This window comes from Chanodichthys erythropterus, chromosome 13, assembly GCF_024489055.1.
Source record: "Chanodichthys erythropterus isolate Z2021 chromosome 13, ASM2448905v1, whole genome shotgun sequence".
Classification (NCBI taxonomy): domain Eukaryota; kingdom Metazoa; phylum Chordata; class Actinopteri; order Cypriniformes; family Xenocyprididae; genus Chanodichthys; species Chanodichthys erythropterus.
In genome coordinates this window covers 54,117,917-54,139,756 of record NC_090233.1, presented here as the reverse complement: position 1 = coordinate 54,139,756, position 21,840 = coordinate 54,117,917, and the positions used below count along the sequence as shown (strand labels likewise).

The following is a 21,840-nucleotide window of genomic DNA, read 5'->3' as shown; positions in this document are numbered from 1 at the left end:
AAATCTGACACAGGATGTCAAATGCTGTGGACAGGATCTTCCTCTTCCTTCCTCTACCTCAATCTCAAAGAGGTTTCCTGACACTTCTCTCTGGATGTGGAGCGACGTTCCCAATCCCTAACTCACCGTCCCAACAATCATAGAGAATATAATCACTAAAACAATGTATGTCAAATCAGAGAGTCAGGAGGACAAACAGAGACAACTATCAGCACAAACTGGCCAGAACTGTATTAAAGGTCTTTAAATAATTAAAAGGATTTAAGGGTAAAGAAAGAAGAAATAAAGTCATAGAAATATAGTCAAAATAAAATGAATGTGTTGCTGTAACTTAACTGCTCCGAGACTCGAAGGTTGAAATCACTCAGTTGATCAGAGATCAAACAAACAGTTTGAGGATAAGGTCTTTAAATAATTAAAAGGATTTAATCAAAGAACAGGCAACAAACAAACAACCAGGCAAAACACGAAACCGGAGACTCAAGCGAGAAAACAAACCAAGATACAGAAACCCGCTCAGAAACCCGCTCAGAATTGCAGCAGTTACACTAAACAATACTTTGCAGCAAAAGGATGAGTGAACCAGGCTTATATAGGCAGAACGCTTATTTCAGTCAGCGCGCAAATACTGAGTTCTCTTTCAAGTCTTGCGCTTAAGCGGACAAATTCATACAAAAATTATGTCAACATGCCCATCCTAGTGAGTATCCTAGCAAACATAGTCGGTTATGTCTTAAGTGAACGTATATTAGTCGAGAAAGACAGCGCATGTGGAACAGTAAATGTACTGGATTGTGCTTGTCTTAAAGGGAAAAAAACTTTTCCTGCTGCCTGTTTTTAATGTTAAATCAAACAACAAATAACAAAGAAATCACTCACTGCTCTTGACTGAATAGTTTTTGTAACTTCAATAATGATTCATCTTTATTTATTTTATACAGTAAAGATAATATGAAGTGATATTTTATATTTGATTACTTTATCCATTTTCTGTACGCGAAAACTACTGTAAGATACCTGAAAAGCCTGAAAAGCACTGTTCCTGGATCCTGGATTTGTTTTTTTCGCTCTTCTTTATTCTTTTTTATGTATTACAGAAGTATCGGATCGGGACTCTGTATCAGTAGATACTCAAAATCAAATGACTCGGACTCGAGGGCAAAAAAACGTGATCGGCACATCCCTAGTTGTAGTAGAGTGTCACAAACGAGGGTCAATTCAACACAAAAGATGAACATGACGGCACATGCTAGTGGATGAGTTGAATCAACTCCACAGCAACTACATCAATTTATCCACTAACCATTCAGAAACGTCTAAAAGTTGTAACTTCTTCCTGAGTCTCTCCATCAGTGTCGACTCCGGTTTGAACAATGTAAGGCTGAACACTTTCCTCATTTTGGCTGCGTGAGATTCTCCAGCTTTGTTGTTGTTGAGCTGTTAAAGCTCCGCCCTCTTCTGGAGCAGCAGCTCATTTGCATTTAAAGGGACACACACAAAAACGCCGTGTTTTTGTGTCCCAAGCTATAATAAATGATCTGTGGGGTATTTTGAGCTGACACTTCACACACACATTCTGGAGACACCAGAATATATTGTCTAATGTAATGTTACATTGAGCAAAAAAACAACTTCTTTCAAAAACAACAAAAATCCCAATTAAAAAACCTGTAATTATTCCAAACTCACAAACTGACCATCAGTGTATAACAGAAACATGGAAACACTCACCGATGCTGGTGGGGAAAATGTCCTCGTTATTGATCTGCATCTCGATCCAGTCCATCAGCAGGTTCATGTACTGCGGCGCGGGCAGCGGCGTGGGCTTCTTATACTTGTGCTCGTCTTGCCATCGGTACTCGTACCGCGGGCCGCCGGACATCACCGGGCAGCTCTTCTCCGTGCAGAACTCGCACACCGTCCCATAGATGAGGTTGATCCGGTTGAAGAAGTCCACCACATGCACGGCCACCCAGTCGTTCAGATCCTCGCCGTGCGGCAGCTGGACGGACGCTTTCAGGTCCACGCCGGAGCTGAGCGACGCCTGCGCCCGCTTGTGCAGCTCGAAGCGCTGAGTGCCCGGCTCGAACCTGCGCTTGGGCCGGAACGTCTTGTCTTTGTTAAACACTTGTTTGAGTGCGATGGACATGATGTCTCTAGGAGAACAGACGTTCAGTCAGCGGGGGAGAGAATCGAGCACTGAGGAAGAGTCTCGCTCCTCTGCGTTATCACATGCTCTCCTGGAAAACAAATGAACCACGTTTAATCGAACGTTTGGACACTTGACTGAATTTGTGTTTCTTGTGGTCTTAAAAACCTTTCAGTCTAAAGGGTTATGCTTAAAAGCTTGAAAGTAATTGTGTAATGTCAGTCACGCTTGTTTTGTGAGTTGAACAGGGAAGGCGTAGGACTTTGTGAGTTTTACACTTTCTTCGTAACTTGAATACGGAAGACGGTCTGGCAGAAGCTAGATATTTGACTGTATAACTTGTTAAATATGTATATATTTTTTTTACACAAATGCATCGCTTCACTTCAGAAGGACTTTATTAACCCGGAGCCGTTTATGATGGATGGAGGCACTTTCTTCAGCTTTATACTCGTTGTTTCCAATTCACTGCCATTATAAAACTTGGATGAGTCAGGATATTTATCAGTATAGCTAATTCTGATTGTGTTCATCAGAAAGAAGAAAGTCATATACACCTAGGATGGCTTGAGGGTGAGTAAATCCTCGGGTCATTTTCATTTTAAAGTGAACTAACCCTTTAAACACGGGTGAAAGACTAGACTAGTGCTGAAGATATAATCCTATCAATACTATATAACACTGCAGACATAAATCATGAGAGCCACTGAATCTGTTGCATCTGCTTCGCTCGAGGCCAATAGTTGTGTAATGACATCATTCTGAAGAGACTCTCATGTTTAACAACCCTGTAAAACATCCAGTCGATCTAAACCAAACCACAAATCCGGATGTCTTGAGGTGTGAAAGGGTTAGAGACTTTTACACCAAAAGTCATATTGCTTTGACATCAAATTAAAGCTCATGTGGCCGTAATCCCAAACACACCGCAATTTTACAATTAGTTGTCCATCATTAACATTCTGACTCAAGACTCAGTCCTTCACACCACATTTCATAAGCTCAACAGCCTTCCAAACGGACATTATAAAGCAGAAGAAATTATGGGATATTCTCAGTCATTTCTTATAAAAAAAGGAACCGTCTGTTTCTGAAACCAGCCTGTTAAAAACGCTGGAGAAACAAATGGTCCCGTTTCTACTCAAGATGGCATTCGGAGCCACAGAAGGTCCTGGAAACACGGAGCTGAACGCATCCAAACTCCACAAACTTGGAGCATCACGCTGTGTCAGATCATCATTACTCCGCCGCTGTTTTACAAAGAGGAGGAAAGTAAAATCACACTGACCGTTCGGCCCTCAGCAGGCGAATATCACAGCGCTGCCGCTCAACACGAAAGGAGAAGGCGTTGGCTTCAAGCGGGAAGATTTTGGGTTTTACCTGTAAACCTTTGTTACGAATGAGTCAGTCAGTTTTCTATCTAGTCAATGTTTAACTCTCATTATGTGCCCTAGTATTCAAACAGCAGATAACTAACGGCACATTCTTCTGATCTGAGTCACTGTGCAGAAAAAACAGACAATTAGATCTATCGAGGGTTAATATCTTTGGATAAAAAGTATCCATAAACACAGTTATGCAATTGCAGATGCTTTTATACACACTGCATTCAAGATAAATGTTTTATCAGTTCAGGCCTTCGTGTTTCAAGCGCTATGACAGACGGTCAGATCTACGAGTGTGTATCATCTGATCTGATGTGTGGAATAACAACATGATCAAGAAAGGAAATTCATTATGAAAAGGGTGTAATATCAATCAGTAAAAATGCATAACGCTTGTTTTCTAGGGGAAAAAGAACAGAAGATAGTCTGATAGTGATTCATGAAGAGGCATGTGTGAGCAGAAAAACATGCAGCTCTTTACCTACAAGATCACACGCATGTCAGAACATGAACATCACGGCCTGTTTCAGTGGATCTCAGCTGGTTTTGCTCTGATTTACGATGGACATCAAGCAGAGACTCTACACCAGCAGATTTATTGGACAAAATGAAATAAAAATGAGTTAGAAGTACCATTAATTGTGTAGGCCCAAAAACATGCAGATTTTAAACAGTACATAGGCGGAATTAAAGGGGTGGCTGATTATGATTTGACTTTTTTAATTTTAGTAATGTTGCTGTTTGATCATAAACAACAAGTTGCGACACTCAAAGTTCAATGCAAAGGAAGATATTTTCTTTCACAGAAATTGCTTTTTAAGGACTACAACAAACGGCTGGTAGGGACTACAACAACCTTCTTCCTGGGTTGGTGACATCACAAACCCTAAAATTTACATAAACCCCGCCCCTGAAGAACACACAACAAAGGGGGCGGGGCCATGTTGGGCTGCTTTAGAGAAGAGGAAGAGTTGTTGTAGTCGAGTGTTGTTGTCATGCCGTCATTTTACGCCGGACTGCTTCACAAACGAGGGTCAATTCAACACAAAAGATGAACATGACGGCACATGCGAGCTGTTAAAGAGCAGAGAGCTCATTTGCATTTAAAGGGACACACACAAAAACGGCGTGTTTTTGCTCACACCCAAATAGGGGCAAATTTGACAAGCTATAATAAATGATCTGTGGGGGATTTTGAGCTGAAACTTCACACACACATTCTGGAGACACCAGAGACTTAAGGGGCTTACGCACTGGAGGAACCTTTTCTTAGTCCTTAGAACTACTGGCAGAAATACCATAATAATTTTGCCATGTTCGCACCGCAGGAACTCCTTTAGGGGAACTAAATTAGCTCCTACTTCAGAGTAGGGTCTAAACCAGCACTGTAGGAACTATCAGTGACGTAAGGGTACGTTGATTGGTCGAACGCATGCCAAACACCGGCACCCGCCATTTTCAAACAGCCGTGTAAACACATTTACGATCATGGAAAACAGCGATAACGGCATTTACCTGTCGTCTGCAGGGTTGTGGTCTTTTCTCCACCTTCATGATATGTAATACTGAAAGTTGTCATAGGAGATTTCGTCTCTTAGCCCCACTTTTTGCTCTTTCAGTCGCATAAATTATGCGTTTACATTCCATCTCCTTTATCACGAAACCCAAGAGACACAACAAACACAACACGGCGTCCTCCATTGGTTTTTAGCAGTTGTAAAGATGCTGCTGTCCGACGCTTCAGAGTTCCTATTTCCGGTGCGAATGTCACCAGGAACATGTCCCGGGGGAGAAAGCAGTTCTCGGGGAACTGCAATAGTGGCTAGTTCCTATAACTGAATTCCTAGAACTATTCGGTGTGAAAGCCACTTTATATTACATCTTGTGAAAAGGAGCATTATATGTCCCGTTTAAAATATTTTAGTTTTACAACATGGTCTATACAGTATGAGTGTTTGGTTTCTGTCTTTCTCAGTGTTTGACAGACAATAACTAACACACCCTCCAATCAAACCAGATCTTTAATACCGATTTCTTCTTCTGACTCTGATCAGAATAAGCTGGTGTCTCATCAGAGCCGGTTCTTCTTCTGAACCCAGGACCGGCTTACATAAACACATCCATCAGTCTGTCTGTCTGCTGTGAACTGGTCTCTGTCCTTCAGTCTCACTTCTGCTCGTTTGTGCTAAACAAACCCAAAACTACCATCCCTACATCTAAACTCATTGCTCTAGTCAAGAATTAACACACTAACCAATGCAAAATCGGCATACAAAAACAATGTTTGTAGTGTGACTAGATTAACTATTAAACTGAGCTATCCACACAGTTTCTCATGTTACAGAAACTTTACTAGTTATATTCATGTCAATCAAAGTTCTCAATAGAGAAAAGCTCTTCAAAGGAAACTGTTTCATGTGAGCAAATGTTACATTCGTGTAATTCAGATGCCGTTAGTGAGGATCCCACTATCCCAACACTATCCCTACACATTCCCAACACACTTTAAACGAGATGAACACAAAACAGCACTGAAGAAACAAACCATAAACCGAGTGAAACCGATGTTCCCTCAAACGAGAACAACTCTGAAAATGCAAAACAACATTGAGTCACACTTACCACTGCTGTTGATGCGAATGTCCTCATGTAGTGTGTGTGTGTGTGTGTGTGTGTGTGTGAGTGTGAGAGAGAGAGAGAGAGAGAGAGAGAGAGAGAGAGAGAGAGAGAGAGAGAGACTCCCGCTTCTCCTCCCACTCAAACACACACAGGGCCGCAACAGAGACAACAGATTCACTACATATCACTGATCAAATCGCTTTCTCATATTCTCTACACATGATGTTCGTGAACTCAAACCCGTGTGCGAGTGATTTTACTGATGCAAAAAGAAAAGCGGCTTAAGCAGCCAAAGGCAGATCATCGGCGCCATCTAGCGGTCACACGGAGACTCACACTGCCGCTGACATCACAATCTGTCACATTACAGTACTTTGATCGATCTTATCTGCTCACGAAATATGCACACATACTCTCAGCAATATCCATTTCCTATATGGAGTATCTTTATGAAATACAAATGTCTTTTTTGCAACAAGTAACGCAGGTAAATAACAGCAGCGCTGCCCTCTAGTGGCCGCTTTAGGATCAGTTCAGGGTTCAAGTTCTGTTTTAGTGCACTCACCTTTAAATGAAATAAAGTTTATTACTGTAAAGCTGCGATATACAAGTAAAGGTGACTTGAGCAAATTAAAAATTAAATAACATAATTTGAATACATATTAAGTGCATTTATTTTAAATCCTTTTAAAATACAATTTTGAAAAGATCTATCAATTTAATTTAAATGAAACGACCCTAATGTAAAAACGCTATGCATTCTGGTTTCTCAGTTTTTATTAAAAAAGGTGGTGGTGGGGATATTAGTTTGATCTGATGGTGGGAAAACATCGGACAGACAGTGGATTTGCATTTTACATGGACTTTCTTCAAGCTTACAGATACAGAGCATGTGAACATACATGAGTTTATACTGTCTGTTCCCAGTTTACCCATACAAACATTTACCATAGTAGTTACTACAGTAATACTGTCATAAACTTATTATTAGCCACCCATTCATAACAAATCATGGTTTGAAGCATAAACCATATTCATTTATTAGTATATGACTGTAGTAATTCAGCTTTGGAAACTTTCTGTACCGTGGTAAAGTTTTGTAAGGATGCGTTTCATACAAGACAGTGACATTCATCATTCAGAAGCCTGATTATAAATGAATCATGAATTGAAACAGTCAAACCACATGAAGAACTGCAGCGTAAGGCAACTATGATCGCACTTTCCCCCCAAATATGGCTTAAATTGATTCCACAATTATTACTGTTTTGTGAGCAATAAATTAATCAGCAAGAATCAAAAAACAACAAACACAAAACAATCTCAAAGCCCTTTGATACGCGACTATATGGCTACTGAAAAAAAAACGTGTTTAGTCAAGTCCAGTTTGGTCATCTTAGTACATTAAATCCAATAAAAATAAGCTATTCAATAAAATTCCAGACGTTTAACTTAGAAAAAACATTTAATAACTGAGCAAACACTGATCTGCAGCCATTCCAACACATCTGTCAGTGTCCAGTGTTCGTCGAGGTGTTTGTCATCTTAACAAGTGCTAAAGGGTTGTTACTCGGAAGTAAATGGTCCAGATGTTCCTGAAAGCACATTGTGTTCTCCGTCAGACACCGAACACACATCGGCCGGATAAAGCCCAGCAGACGTCTGACATTCAGAACGCAAGTTGTGATTGACAGAAGAATTAAAAACCAAAAAGAGAAGCTCGAATCGACCACCTAAAACAGGCGTAAACCCTCACAACGCGCCGATGGTCTCTATTCCTTTCAGCACGTCGTACATCTCTCTGGGCAAGATGACGTAGCTCTCTCCCGGCGTCACGTCCTTCTTCCCGGTCTTCCGGATCTGGCTCACGGCTCTGTAGCGCTCCAGCTGCCGCTCCTGACGCCGGCACTTCTGCTGCACCGTCTTCAGCCTCTTGCGCAGCTTCTCCAGCTGTTCCTGCAGCTGCTCGATGCGTCTCTTCTGCTGCACCGTGTCCTCCACCGTGTAGTTGTGGTCGCAGGACACGCAGGCGCTGGCGTGGAGGTCCGGGTTCGGCTCCGGCTCCGTTTCAGACGGCCGCACCACTGCCGTCTCTTCGGCATCAGAGAGAGGGAGACTCAGAGGAAAGTCCATGTCCGGGCTGAAGGCGTCCTCCAGAGACGCTGCCTGTGAACAACGGATGGACACGGGTCACATGTGGAGAAATCAAAGCCTGTCCTAAATGAATGCAGTCGGGACTGGGCCATATAGTTCCTGAACTTTGAAAAGAAGAGGTTGAAATACTTTAAAAACAACTACTTCCAGAAGAGCCTTTACTGCAGCAGTGAACGGCCCAACTCAAACCACATGTGGAGACGGTTAAAGAAAATAAATGAAAATAGCGGTCTCGTGATATTGCCATGACGGAGTGTGAGGGAGAAATTAGGATAGAATATCCACCACTACATTTACATCACGCCTCCACTGTCGTTTTGCTTTTTATAGAAATAAAAACCATTTAATTCAGTTGGATAACGGTCGCTTCAATCCCATCCAGCTCATCCAACAGGAGCTGCAGAGCCGGACAGCGCAGCAGGAATCACAGTTCACTGATCACGTGACGCGACCATGGCGGAGGATCCGTCGCACAACAGATCCTAAGCGTCTGATAAATGTCTGATCTTGTAGAATGTACACATTCAGACGTGATTTTGTAAAAGCGGCTCCCTGATTAATGCAAACATCTCCCAATATAAAGCGATCTCAGGCTGGACTGTGTCTGTGAGCATCTCTCAGCTCTGTGTCAGGCTTGAAGAAAGATTTGGTCTCCGTTTGCACTGAATATAGTGCGTTGATTACGGTTGCACTTGTTTGAGAAAACTGTTATTCATTTTTATTTATATGATCAGTTTGTGTAAAGAAGTTTAGATAGGAGTTCATACACTACCATTCAAAAGTTTGGGAACATTACTATTTTTAATGTTTTCGAAAGAAGTCTCTTCTGCTCTTCAAGCCTGCATTTATTTGATCAAAATACAGAAAAAAAACAGTAATATTGTGAAATATTATTACAATTTAAAATAATGGTTTTCTATTATAATATACTTTAAAATATATTTTATTCCTGTGATCAAAGCTGAATTTTCAGCATCATTACTCCAGTCTTCAGTGTCACATGATCCTTCAGAAATCATTCTGATATGCTGATTTATTATCAATGTTGTGCTGCTTAATATTTTTTATAACGTGATACTTTCTTTCAGGATTCTTTGATGAATAAAAAATGTAAAAAAGAGCAGCATTTATTTAAATGAAATCTTTTAACAATATACACTACTGTTCAAAAGTTTGGGGTCAGAATTTTTTTCTTTCTTTTTTTTTGAAAGAAATTTATATGTTTATTCAGTACAGATGTGTTAAATTGATAAAAAGTGATAGTAAAGATTTATATTGTTAGAAAATATTTCTATTTTAACCTTTTATTTATCAATGAATCCTGAAAAAAGTATCACAGTTTCCATAAAATATTAAGCAGCACAGCGGTTTCCAACACTGATAATAACTGAGCAGCAAATCATCATTTCTGAAGGATCATGTGACACTGAAGACTGGAGTAATGATGCTGAAAATGCAGCTTTGCATCATAGAAAAAAAATTATATTTTAAAGTATATAAACATTTTTGATCAAATAAATGCAGCCTTAATGAGCATAAGAGACTTTGTTCAAAAACATTAAAAATAGTAATGTGTCCAAACCTCTGAATGGTAGTGTGTGTCACGTACAGTAAGATCCGAAGAGACGCCAGTTGAGTTTGTGGCAAAACCTTCTGAGTATTGTTGTCTTTTATATGATAATTCATACTCAGAAAGTAGAACTGAAATGACATTCATTACAAGATGATTAGTTAAACCATTTCAAGTGCACCTGCAGTCGTGTATTTCATCATGCATGAGAGGATTTCTTAAAAATACTGTGTAAAAGTCTTGTTTGGTCTCGGTCTCGTGTCTCGTCACAGCCCTAGTAATAGATGCTGATGTTCTGGCGAACTGGAAACGACTGAAACGATGAGATCATAAAACAGGTGTGGATCTCCTGGTGTTTTTGTTAGTATCAAAAGCACATTCATTCAAGTCACATTTAACACACACATACTGAATGAACATTAGAGGACGGGAAAGAGGTCACGGAGGTCACCTGTATCTTGCTGAAGCTGAAGAGCGAGGGCACGGCGTTGTCCTTCAGCACACGGTTGTTGCACTCGCGCTTGAAGCAGTCTCTGGTGAAGTGCTGGGAGCAGATGTTGCTGTACTTGGTGGGTTTGAAGTTTCTCCTCTTCATGGCGGCCACCCATTTCCCACAGACGTCCGGCCGGGCCAGAGGAAACCTGCGCACTCGACACAAATCACAGCAATAATTACTGTGCTTTTAATGGTCTCAAAGTAAATGTTGTGTAAAATAAGAGTTCACTTCTGTTGTCACTAAAAAGGTCACCCAGAAATGATCATTCTGTCAAACCTGTATGACTTCAGTTGTTCTGTGAAACAAAGATGATATTCTGAAGAGTTTTAGCACTGAGACATTTCTCAAAATATCTTCTTTTATTTTCCACAGAAGAACGACATGATGATCATTTACATCATCAGCTAATCTTGACTAAAAAACAAACGAATCAGTGTCTCTGTGAAGTTAGCAGAATGAGAACAGAAGTGAACTAAAGTAAACAAACACAGTCTGAAGCTGCAGCTGATCGAATAAAGTCACAAACACGATCAGAGAACAACATCAGCTTCACTTCGACACAGTTCAGCTCACTTATGAAAGGAGATGTTTTTATCTTTCTGGTATCTGTTTTTGCATCCGTACGCCGAGCAGGACTGAACCATGTTTAGCTGCGATCTGAGATATGATGATCAGGAATAATATTCGCTCTCGATCTTCTGGAGCAGATCTCTTCTCATGGCTGACAGACAGACGCGCTCGAGCACCGTGACTGTGTGATTCTGCGTCTGTCCGGCAGGTGGCGCTCAGCGGCTCATAGAGTAGACCTTCCATTGAGAGACATCCACATCTCAGGACGGCTTCTGTCTCGCTGTAGACATTTAGACTCAAAATGCGATCATCGTTGAAATATACGAAGCCCAGTAGCTAAAAAAGACACGCAAATCTTCCCCAGAGATGATCTTCAGAAAGCGATATCCAGCGATCGCAGTCGCGTGTGATTGATCGATCCTGAGCAGCGATGAGAAGAGTAACAGGTGTCAGGTGACAGCGCGGTCCGTGTGTGCCTCTGGACAGTAACTTACACATTGTTAATACTTTATACTTTATTATGCCTACTTTACACACAGTAATAATTTAAAACAGACCAAAATAAGATGATTTTTATTTAGACCCATCTTACCTGGGCCGCCAAGCCCCGCCCTCCACATCACATGCATGATCGTTTCCATTCAAGTTCAACACGCTTGTTTGATTTCGGTGCTGAGGCTACGTGAGAATTCTTCAAATCTGATTGGCTGTTGATGGTAAAGGGGCACGCCTCTTTCTATGACGACGCCGTGAGCTCGTCAGGTCATTGGCTGCGATTGTAAATAAACGCACGTATCTGATGACGCTGTGGCGCTGATATGTAAATTATGCAGCCTTCACGTGCTGTCGGAAATTTGATAATTCCCACTTCTGAAGTCGTGATTACGAGTTAAATCGCTTACCGAGGAATCTCGTATAATTCCGACAGAAGTGATAGTTCACCCAAAAAAATGGAAATTCTGTCATCATTTCCTTGATCCACACCTGTATGAATGTCTTTGTTCTGCTGAACACAAAGGAAGATATTAGGAAGAATTGTCAGTAAACAAACAGATGTCGACCATCATTGGTTACAGAAGGAGGAGAAATAAATACTGTGGAAGTCAGTGGATGGTGAGATCTGTTTGTTTACTGACATAATATTGACTGAACCTAACTTTGCATTATATACTAATAATTATGCTCCCATACACAGATGATATTTAAAAATAGTATTGATAATTAATGACACAGACACAAACATTGATTTGCCAATATAGTCAATGTAAAAATCAAAACATTAAACATCTAATCATGAATGAAGAGCCGCAGTAAATCCATCATTATGGCACATTTATAAATGTCCCTCTAGTTCAGACACTCCATTAATTTGTGTTTCATTAACCTTCATTAATCTCATCGGCCTTGAACATCATTTGGATTCAAAGCTTGTTGTCTTGTGTTTACTCTGCATCATTCGTAGTGGGTTTGTGTTTGTGGTGTAAACAGGAAATTCAGATACACTAGAACAGGAAACCTGGTGAGTTACGATGCATGTGACAGATAGCAGACGCTTTGTTTACTCACACGGAACGAGTGAAACACACGCTACCTGTCTGAATCAACACGTCTGCGAGGTACGTCAGCATTTCTATCAAACAACTCGATTTACAGGCATGACGAGTATTTCAATTCAACAATTTGTTTCAGTGCTTTGACATGAATGAGTGTGTGTTTGTTGTCACAGTGCAGTTTAATGTGTGTGTGTGTGTGTGTGTGTGTGTGTGTGTGTGAACAGTGTTGGGGTTAACGCATTACAAGTAACTTGAGTTATGTAATCGGATTACTTTTTCAAGTAACTAGTAAAGTAATGCAAAGTAACAGCTGAACAAAATATTACTTTATATTTTTATATATTATTACAAATATATTACTTTTAAAGTTACTTTTTCAAATAACTCAAGTCACATGTATTGACGGACAGCTCTCCTGTCCTCATGTGGAGAGAATTAAAGCACAGAGGTGTGTGCTGTGTGTGAACATGATGGTTATTGTAGTTCTAAACTACATGTGAACATGCATTTATTTACTCATTTCACTTACACGACAATTCAGTATTCCCCAAAATTAATAAAAAACAGGGAAATGCAATCTCAGGTTTATATGCAAACCTGTAATAATTAACTATGTTAAATTACACAAATATACTCTGTGTATTTTATCTCACTTTATTAACCAATGTCTTTGCTGCTGACCTTCAATGATCTAATTCAACCAAACTAATAAGCAAAAATGACTTTAGATTAGATTTAGAAATCCTCCTTATGTATTCTGTTCTTCTTTAATTCAGAATGGCAGCACAGCTGAAAGGTTTGTTTGAGCTGCGCCCTCTACTGTACAGGTGTAAATATACATTTCCTTCAGCCTGAGGCTTATTCATTTCACTGTTTGGTGTAAAAGGGCCGTAACATTTGCCAAAACAAACAAGCAAACCCAGAAGTGAGAAAAAGTTATGCAAAAGTACTTGATGTAACGCATAAAAAGTAACTAAGTAATGCAATTAGTTACTTTTTTTAGGGAGTAACTCAATGGACCCTATCATACACTCGGCGCAATGCGACGCCAGGCGTGACTCAAGTGTTTTTTGCCAGTTTCAGCCTGACGCAGTTATCATTTTCACATCCAGCGCCAAGTTGTTTAAATATCAAATGCACTCGCATCCATCTGTTTGCCCATGGGCGTGCTGGTCTAAAAACAAGGTGTGTTCAGATGCATTGTTGGCGTGTTGCTATTTTGAGGAACTGAAAACGACATTAACTGAAACCATTAGTAATATGCGCCTATAGGCGGGTGCACAACACGCGTACACTCTGCTTATTATACACAAGAGATATGCGCAGCAGCACACAAACATGCCAAATATTAAAAATAAAAGGATTACAATGTAAAATATTATTATTGTGTGCATAAAGATACAAATGCTTTGGTGGAATCTGGCTTGTCCTGGAGATGATCTGTTCGCACGCTTTAACCTCGCACACGAGCAGATCCGTTTCCTCACTAGAGAAGCGTTCAGTTATTCTGGCACACTGACCATTCTTCCTGTCGTTAAACCAGCAAAAGTGGATTTGAACACTCCCTTAGTGCTTCAGACCATGAGCTTAGATCATTAAAACAGGGCCCGTGATCGTAATGCATTACTTTTAAAATAAACTTTCCCCAACACTGTGTGTGTGTGTGTGTCAAGTGAATGAAAAATTCTCTTGCAGTGTGTCTCATGATTATGTGTGTCCTGAACACACCGTCTATAATATCAGCATTCCCAAAGATGGTTAAGACATGAGAAAGAAGGAACTTTGGGCTTTTTATTTACATGCTATATTTCTGAAAGACTTTTATACACTTGACAAAAATACTTAAACGAGTGTGAACTGTCATGATATGATCAGATGTGGTCTGTTGTTGTACCAGAAGAGGGCAGTAAAGCCTGTATGTTCCTCTGATCTAGTGCTGTCCAGATCTCCAGACTGTGGTTCATGACACCATGAACGTTAATATGGTATAGAATTTATAGCTCATTAAATGTAATGTATATGTAATTTATATAATTTTTAACATTTATACACGCTAGACCTAGAGAACTAAGTCAAAGAAGTGGCATGACATATGAAGTGTCAATCTAAGCAGATCCAACATTCGTGACACACAGAAAGTCTTTTTCCCGCGGGCACCAACACGCGCCCAGAAAACCGGTTTCTTTCCAAGTGCTTCAGTTTTTAATCTGAACTAAAAATGTACAAAGTCTCCAAATCCACATCGTTTGAAATCAAAGTGTGGAAATTAGGACGCTTGGCTTCTCACCGGGGCTATTTCAGTCTCATATATATGCACGTCTCTATTGACATCTAATTACAGTAATACCCACCTACACCAGGAATTACAGCAGATAACGCGTTCAGATGGCAGCTATTACTGTCAGACGCTCGAGCAGAACCGCCGTGTTGGTGTGCAGATATAGAGCCGAGCTCAGTTCTCAGAAACACTCGATTACAAGATCTACATGAAGCACGAGGGGAAAACAGACATGTTTGTTCGTGTTCTGGGCCTCTGTCAAATGCATGCAGAAGTTGCAGTGTGTGTGTGTGTGTGTGTGTGTGAGAGAGGCTGAGGTTTGATTGATTGGCCCGTGGCCATGGAGATGCGCTCGCTGGATCCAGAAGCTCTTGTCAGACGCCCACTGCTTTAACTGCTTCCCTGCATCTGAAGACGCGCTCAGATCCGCGAGAGGAATTGTGTCGAGATAAAACAGATCTCTGGGGTGTCATTGATTCTGTCAGCTGCATTTGATTTGACGACATTATATATATATATATATATATATATGACTGCTATTGTATTAAGCTCAAGGTTTTCTTAAGGTTCTCTATACTGCGCGCATTATTTCAAGAGGTCATTTCCTGTTCTGTCTGTGTAGTGTGTCACCTAACTACATTTTTTAAAAACATTTTTAATATAAAATATAAAAATGTTGCATCTGAACTGCAGTTGCTAAGGGTTTGGAGTGGTTTAGCAGTTGCTAGGGTGTTCTGGATGTTGCCAGTTTGGCGCTTTTCCTCCTTCACTCTAAAAAATGCTGGATTAAAAATGGACAATCCAGTGGTTGGGTTAAATGTTTGCCAAACCTGCTGGGTAGTTTTATTTAACTCAACTATTGTTTAAAAATTACTGTATTGTTTGCTTTCATATATTAACATTCATTAATATGTTTAATAAATTAACATTTAATCATAAATTGAACGAATAATAATGAAACACTACATTGATTGTTAATAAATGTTCACCTTTTGATTATTATTGTTGCCTTGATTTTTTTAATTTCTGACCTATTTTAGGTTCATTTTAAGCCAGACATATAGTCATTTTAAACAATAGTTGAAAACTCAAAGATTTAACCCAACTGCAGTGTCAAAACAACCCAGTCGCTGTGTTTGTCCATATTTAACCCAACTTGGGTTGTTTTTAACCCAGAATTTTTTATAGTGTTGTGTCTCTGTGGGTTTGTTTACATGCATCAATTTTCCTCAATCCAAAGTTCTGTTTATATTAACCCTTAATGTTTCAATCCGATTGACAAATTCATTTCATGTGCAATAGATGTGTAGTGAACAAGACTTCATACTCTGACCGTGAGTATGATTTATATTTTGATGACTAAAGAGCTTTTTAGCAAACATTTAGTAAATATTGAGTCTCCTTCAGTGATGGACATAAACATTATGACACATGCATGTGCGCAAAGTCATTTTGAGAATCTGAGAAAATATTTGTATTGTTCATCACTATCACTACTATGGTGATGATTGACTAAGTGAGCAACGCTATACGAAGACAGTCATTTTGTCTGGGTTGTGGGAACAGGGTTTTACCCTTCATCTGCATGAGAAGCCACCGAATGTGATGAATGATAATGGAGGCTGAAACACGCGCTGACACGCCGGGCCACAAATCCCTCTGAACCGCTGCTGGAGAAACGGCTGAGCGGATCCAGACACACGGTGCTGTAACGATTCCCTGCGCTCGCGGCTCAGTCGAGGCTGGCAGAGACTTTACAAATGCTTAATTTGATTAGCAGCAACATTCCCTGGCTTCAAGGCAAACACATTTCAAATTGGAATAAAAGAAATTAGAAAGGAAAAGAGTTTTGTGAAACACGCAGGGTTCTGAAGGCGATCAGCTGTAATGAGCACCTGCTCTGTCTGTGGTTTCTGTCATGAGCTTCAGTACATGCTGCAATCTTCTGATCGCAAGGATTTGCCAGAAGGTCATCCTTTACTGTCTGTTCTTTCCAGTCCAGCGAGGCGATGATATAATATTTTCAACAAAATCTGTGTTCTCGAATGCCTTAATATTGAACAATTAAAATAAGCTCAAAATCTTGCAGTGCTCCTGATCTCTGAACTGAAAAAGCTGCAGATCAGACAGTGTTTTATGAGCTCTGATGATGTTTGTGTGAGTAACAATAACAGCGCAGTAGATAAATAACATACAGAACGATTTTATCATGATTTTTTTGTCACCCAGTGGGATGGATGTTTCCCTTGTGAAACGATTCCCTTTACGCCACTCGTGCCACACACACACACACACACACTCAGAGAATGATCTCAGCTCAGTCCAGGCCAAGCCGGCTGATGTCATTGTTGCTGATAACAGCTTTCAGATGTGTTTCTGCGCGCTGCGGCCAGCACAAGGGCGATTTATTCCATTACACATTACACAGGCATCAAGGCCTGTGCCAAATAATCGCGCAGTGATGTCACAGTGGATGTGTGGGGTTATACGGGACGCCGTGGAGCAGCGCGAGGCCGTGCCAAGGAGTCGCCCGCCGACACGCTTTACTAAGAGCACAGAGTGAACGGCATAAAGAGAAGGACGTGTGCGTCACATTTCGGATATTCATAGCCAAGATAACATTTCAAAATCACTTTCAATTTCAGCTGCTGTTGTTTATGGTGGCTTTTCCATCAGAAACACAATCATTTTCAATTGTTGTTTGATGTCAAATAAGCCTTCACAGTAATAATAATGATAATAATAATAAAGCTTCTTTATTGGCGTCGATGGTTCCAACTTTAACATCAGTGGAATCTTTCCATCACCCTAAAGCTTCTTTACAGAGGGAAAAGGTTCTTTAGATTTAAAGAATTTCTATTATTTTTTAGATTAAAATGTTCTTTTAAATGAGAAAAAGTTCGTGAAAGGTTCTTTGGGGAACCAGAAATGGTTCTTCTATGGCATCGCTTTACTTTTAAGAGTGTATATTCCTTGATTTATTTACTGTTAGGCTTTCTTTAATAGAATAAGTGGCTCTAAGCATCTTTCTGTTAAACTGAATCTCATCTTTCGTCAGACTCGTTCTCATGGATACCGGGAAAATATTTGGATAAGTGTGACACGGGGCTGCGCTCGCATTAGAGGCGCTGCTCTCATCAGGAGAGCGCGACCCTCCGGTGTGAGGTAATCGCTGGAGACCCGATCAAATCAATACTGTACAAACAAATGGAAGTGCTTCACATTTCAAAGAGGTTCTGCTGCCACGGCTCCGTGATTTAAAACATTTTCCGAGCTTACTTTCCAAAACACCACGTCCTGTTAGCAGGATCAGGTTCTTGAAAGCGGATGAAGTGCTCTTGGTTCGAACATGAACATAAAGCGAACGGTATGATGTATTTTAGCGCACATGATGGATCATCAGCTCATTCTGATGGAGCAGAAGATTGACTGTGTTTGACTCTGTAAAGCCTGTCCTACTAAAAAACATGATGCAGAAAGATCTTAATGAGTTTGTGCTTGTTGCCCTCATTAATCCGACAGGTTTTTCTAGTTTAACGGAAAGAATATGTGCACAAGACTGACTGTGATTTGATGTGAAATGCTTTGGGTGGAACCAAGACGAAACCAGACGAGAGCTTCGGTGACCTTGATTTATCTTTGCATTTCCTTCAGGATGCTTTTGCATAGGCTAATACTTTTCAGCATGACCAATCGGATTAGATCTTAGATTAGAGCTGCTTAGGAACATTGCCTCTCCAGACTGCTGTCCTCATTGTTATCATTTCATTCAGCCTCTCCCAGATCCTCCAGAGAAACCTCTCGCTCCTGCGCTGGCCGTCAAACACAGTGAACGAGGCCGTAAACACGGCCGTATGGACAAACTGGGAAGGAGAAGCCTTAAATTGCAGTATATTAAAGGGGACCTATTTCACAAGATGTAATATCAGTCTCTGGTGTCTCCAGAATGTGTGTGTGAAGTTTAGCTCAAAATCCCCCACAGATCATTTATTATAGCTTGTCAAATTTGCCCCTATTTGGGTGTGAGCAAAAACACGCCGTTATTGTGTGTGTCCCTTTAAATGCAAATGAGCTGCTGCTCCAGAAGAGGGCGGAGCTTTAACAGCTCAACAACAACAAAGCTGGAGAATCTCACGCAGCCAAAATGAGGAAAGTGTTCAGCCTTACATTGTTCAAACCGGAGTCGACACTGATGGAGAGACTCAGGAAGAAGTTACAACTTTTGGACGTTTCTGAATGGTTAGTGGATAAATTGATGTAGTTGCTGTGGAGTTGATTCAACTCATCCACTAACATGTGCCGTCATGTTCATCTTTTGTGTTGAATTGACCCTCGTTTGTGAAGCAGTCCGGCGTAAAATGACGGCATGACAACAACACTCGACTACAACAACTCTTCCTCTTCTCTAAAGCAGCCCAACATGGCCCCGCCCCCTTTGTGGTGTGTTCTCGGGGGCGGGGTTTATGTCAATTTTAGGGTTTGACTTTTGTAACTTTAGTTAGTGTGTAATGTTGCTGTTTGATCATAAACAATATCTGCAAAGTTACGACGCTCAAAGTTCAATGCAAAGAGAGAGATTTTCTTTTACAGAAATGGCTGGTAGGGACTACGAGCTTCTTCCCGGGTTAGTGACATCACAAACACTAAAATGTATCCATCAATTTATCCACTAACCATGTCACTAAACTGGGAACAAGCTTGTTGTAGTCCCTACCAGCCATTTTTTGTAGTCCTTAAAAAGTGATTTTTATAAAAGAAAATCTCTCTCTCTGCATTGAACTTTGAGCGTCGTAACTTTGCAGATGTTGTTTATGATCAAACAGCAACATTACACACTAACTAAAGTTACAAAAGTCAAATCATGATCCACCACCCCTTTAAATTAAATCATGTCAAATTAAAACAAACAGGTCAATTGGTTTAAAATGATCCATTATTTGAATATGACTGACGCAGAGCTGCAGTGAGGTCTGGTTCACCTTAGAGGATATTTGAGCTCCATAATCACTTTCCCCATCAATAACAAAGAAAGCAAAGTGAGAAACATGATCCGTAGAATAGCTATTGGACCAAATGAGACGCGCATCAGAATAATTAGATCCACAAGTGAGGATCAGAGGTCAAAAACAGCCTGAGATTCAGTTCCGATGAACCATACAACATACTCCACAGGTTACGCTTGAATTTATCATTTATTATCTTCTAACTGAAGCAATGTAGTTTGCATTTAAGCTATACATGTTGGGAATCGAACCCATGACCTTTGTGTTGCTCTACTGTTTGAACTACAGGAACATCAACATGGATTTAATTACAGAATCAGTCAAGTTTAAAATGTAATTGCAGTAAAAGACAAAGTAGCATATCGACATTTCATTAATTCAGCAGTGAATATTTGGAGATAACTTTAATGTTACCTCTACCTTTCAAAGGACTTCTTGAGATGAAGTATATCTGCAGAAGTCTCTGATGCTGCGTGTCGCCCGGATGAACTCGGTCTCTGAACTCTTCAGCTCTCATTAGATGACGGCTTCTCCGCCGCCAGCTCTGGCTTCTTCTGCCTCTTTCCCTGAGTTTAGTCTGTCCCGCTGCTCTCCGAAGCCTCACGGCACCGTGCTGGAAATCACTGTGGAGGATGTGTGTGTCGAGAGCTGGTGCTGGAAAAACACTGGCAACAAAAAGCTGTTCAGAAAAGAAGTCATTTCAGAGAGGGGTTGGAATGATAAAGATGGTAATTCAATGAGAGCATCTCATATCTTCAGCCTTAGGAACAAAGATACTGTAAAGATGAGGAGATGAACACTTTAGGATACTCTCATGATCATATTGCATCAGGTTACCTGTCATCTGTCATTTGAAGTGTTGTGAGAACAGCCATGTGCTTCAGAAATGTAAAGCAACTTGAGCCACAGGATCAATAAAACTATTTACATAAATATATTATTAATAATCCATTATTATTCATATAAATATAATGCTTATGTGCATGTACTCTAAAAATGCTGCGTTAAAAACAACCCAAGTAGGGTTGAAAATGGACAAACCCAGCAGTTGGATTGTTTTAACCCAGCTGGGCAGTTTTATTTAACTCAACTATAGTTTAAATTACTATAGTTAACTATAGTTAAAAATGACTATATGTCTGGCTTAAAATGAACCCAAAAATCAGACACATAATTACTAGAGGCAACAATAATAATCAAAAGGTGAACATTTATTAATAAGCAATTTAATAAATGTTTATTGTTTAATTATTATTCATTGAACGTATTAATAAATGTTTATTTATTATACATATTTATAAATGTTAATTTCCAACATATTTTGGGTTCATTTCAATCAAGAAATAGTCATTTTTAAACAATAGTTGAGGTAAATAAAACTACCCAGCAGGTTGGTCTAACATTTAACCCAACTGCTGGGTTAAAACATCCCATTCGCTGGGTTAAAACAACCCAATAGCTGGGTTAAAACAACCAAATAGCTGGGTTAAAACAATTAATTTGCTGGGTTTGTCCATTTTCAACCCAACTTGTGTTGTTTTTATCCCAGCATTTTTTTTTTAGAGTGTACCATTCAAAAGTTTGGTCAGTAAGATGTTATATTACATATTTTTTATAGAAATCAATACTTTTATTCATCAAGGACTCATTAAATTGATCAAAGGTGTCAGTGAAGACAAAAGATTCTGTTTCTAATAAATGCTGTTCTTGTGAACTGTTGGGAACAATCCGCTTCGGCATCCTCACAGCAGAAGCAGCGGATCTCCGTCTTCAGGGGCGCTTGAGTAGTTCTGGACACTCCGCGGGACTTCGAGCGCAGGAGGCGCAGAACCGCTGCTCTGTCCGTCACTGTGATGATGAACACGCGATCATAAACCTCCCACCAGATCTATAATAATCTGCTAACTTATCTGAGATGGGGAAGTAAAGGATGATTTCAGAATGACATGACATACAGCACGCGCGCTCATCCTTCTTCTGAACTGTGATTAATGATACGAAGAAAAACATAATTTCTCAGAGAAGTGGGATATATGGGAGGGGAAATACCTGCAGATGCTGTA

The 21,840-nt window shown here is 40.1% G+C and overlaps 2 protein-coding genes across 8 annotated transcripts; both read right to left on the bottom strand.

Annotated features, from left to right (window-relative positions):
- Positions 1-1,660: 1,660 nt before the first annotated feature.
- Positions 1,661-6,381, bottom strand: LOC137034384 (MOB kinase activator 3B-like). 4 transcript variants are annotated; one of them, XM_067407250.1, is made up of 3 exons: positions 6,157-6,381; positions 4,016-4,115; positions 1,661-2,240 (listed from the first exon to the last, which is right to left on the bottom strand). In XM_067407250.1, exon 3 carries the CDS (start codon positions 2,147-2,149, stop codon positions 1,700-1,702), a length of 450 nt encoding a protein of 149 aa, XP_067263351.1. In that variant the 5' UTR covers positions 2,150-2,240; positions 4,016-4,115; positions 6,157-6,381; the 3' UTR covers positions 1,661-1,699. The 4 variants fall into 4 exon arrangements, with proteins under 4 accessions (XP_067263351.1, XP_067263353.1, XP_067263350.1 ...); XM_067407252.1 differs by having other exon boundaries at positions 4,020-4,115; XM_067407249.1 differs by lacking the exon at positions 4,016-4,115.
- Positions 6,382-6,920: 539 nt separating this feature from the next.
- Positions 6,921-21,108, bottom strand: thap1 (THAP domain containing, apoptosis associated protein 1). 4 transcript variants are annotated; one of them, XM_067406955.1, is made up of 3 exons: positions 20,198-21,108; positions 10,329-10,518; positions 6,921-8,319 (listed from the first exon to the last, which is right to left on the bottom strand). In XM_067406955.1, the coding sequence occupies exons 2-3, from the start codon at positions 10,470-10,472 to the stop codon at positions 7,906-7,908; spliced, it is 558 nt and encodes a 185-aa protein (XP_067263056.1). In that variant the 5' UTR covers positions 10,473-10,518; positions 20,198-21,108; the 3' UTR covers positions 6,921-7,905. The 4 variants fall into 4 exon arrangements, with proteins under 4 accessions (XP_067263056.1, XP_067263055.1, XP_067263054.1 ...); XM_067406954.1 differs by lacking the exon at positions 20,198-21,108 and adding an exon at positions 10,947-12,437 and having other exon boundaries at positions 10,329-10,525; XM_067406953.1 differs by lacking the exon at positions 20,198-21,108 and adding an exon at positions 10,947-11,645.
- Between the last annotated feature and the right edge of the window lie 732 nt (positions 21,109-21,840).

What these genes read in the sequence shown, in the direction of transcription:
- LOC137034384 (XM_067407250.1), bottom strand. Translation starts at nt 2,149, where the DNA reads ATGTCCATCGCACTCAAACAAGTGTTTAACAAAGACAAGACGTTCCGG.
- thap1 (XM_067406953.1), bottom strand. Translation starts at nt 11,017, where the DNA reads ATGGTTCAGTCCTGCTCGGCGTACGGATGCAAAAACAGATACCAGAAA. An exon ending in AAAAACATCTCCTTTCATAA is followed by an intron (nt 10,519 to 10,946) that starts GTGAGCTGAACT and finishes TCGAGTGCGCAG; the next exon opens with GTTTCCTCTGGCCCGGCCGG. An exon ending in TCAGCTTCAGCAAGATACAG is followed by an intron (nt 8,320 to 10,328) that starts GTGACCTCCGTG and finishes CGTTGTTCACAG; the next exon opens with GCAGCGTCTCTGGAGGACGC.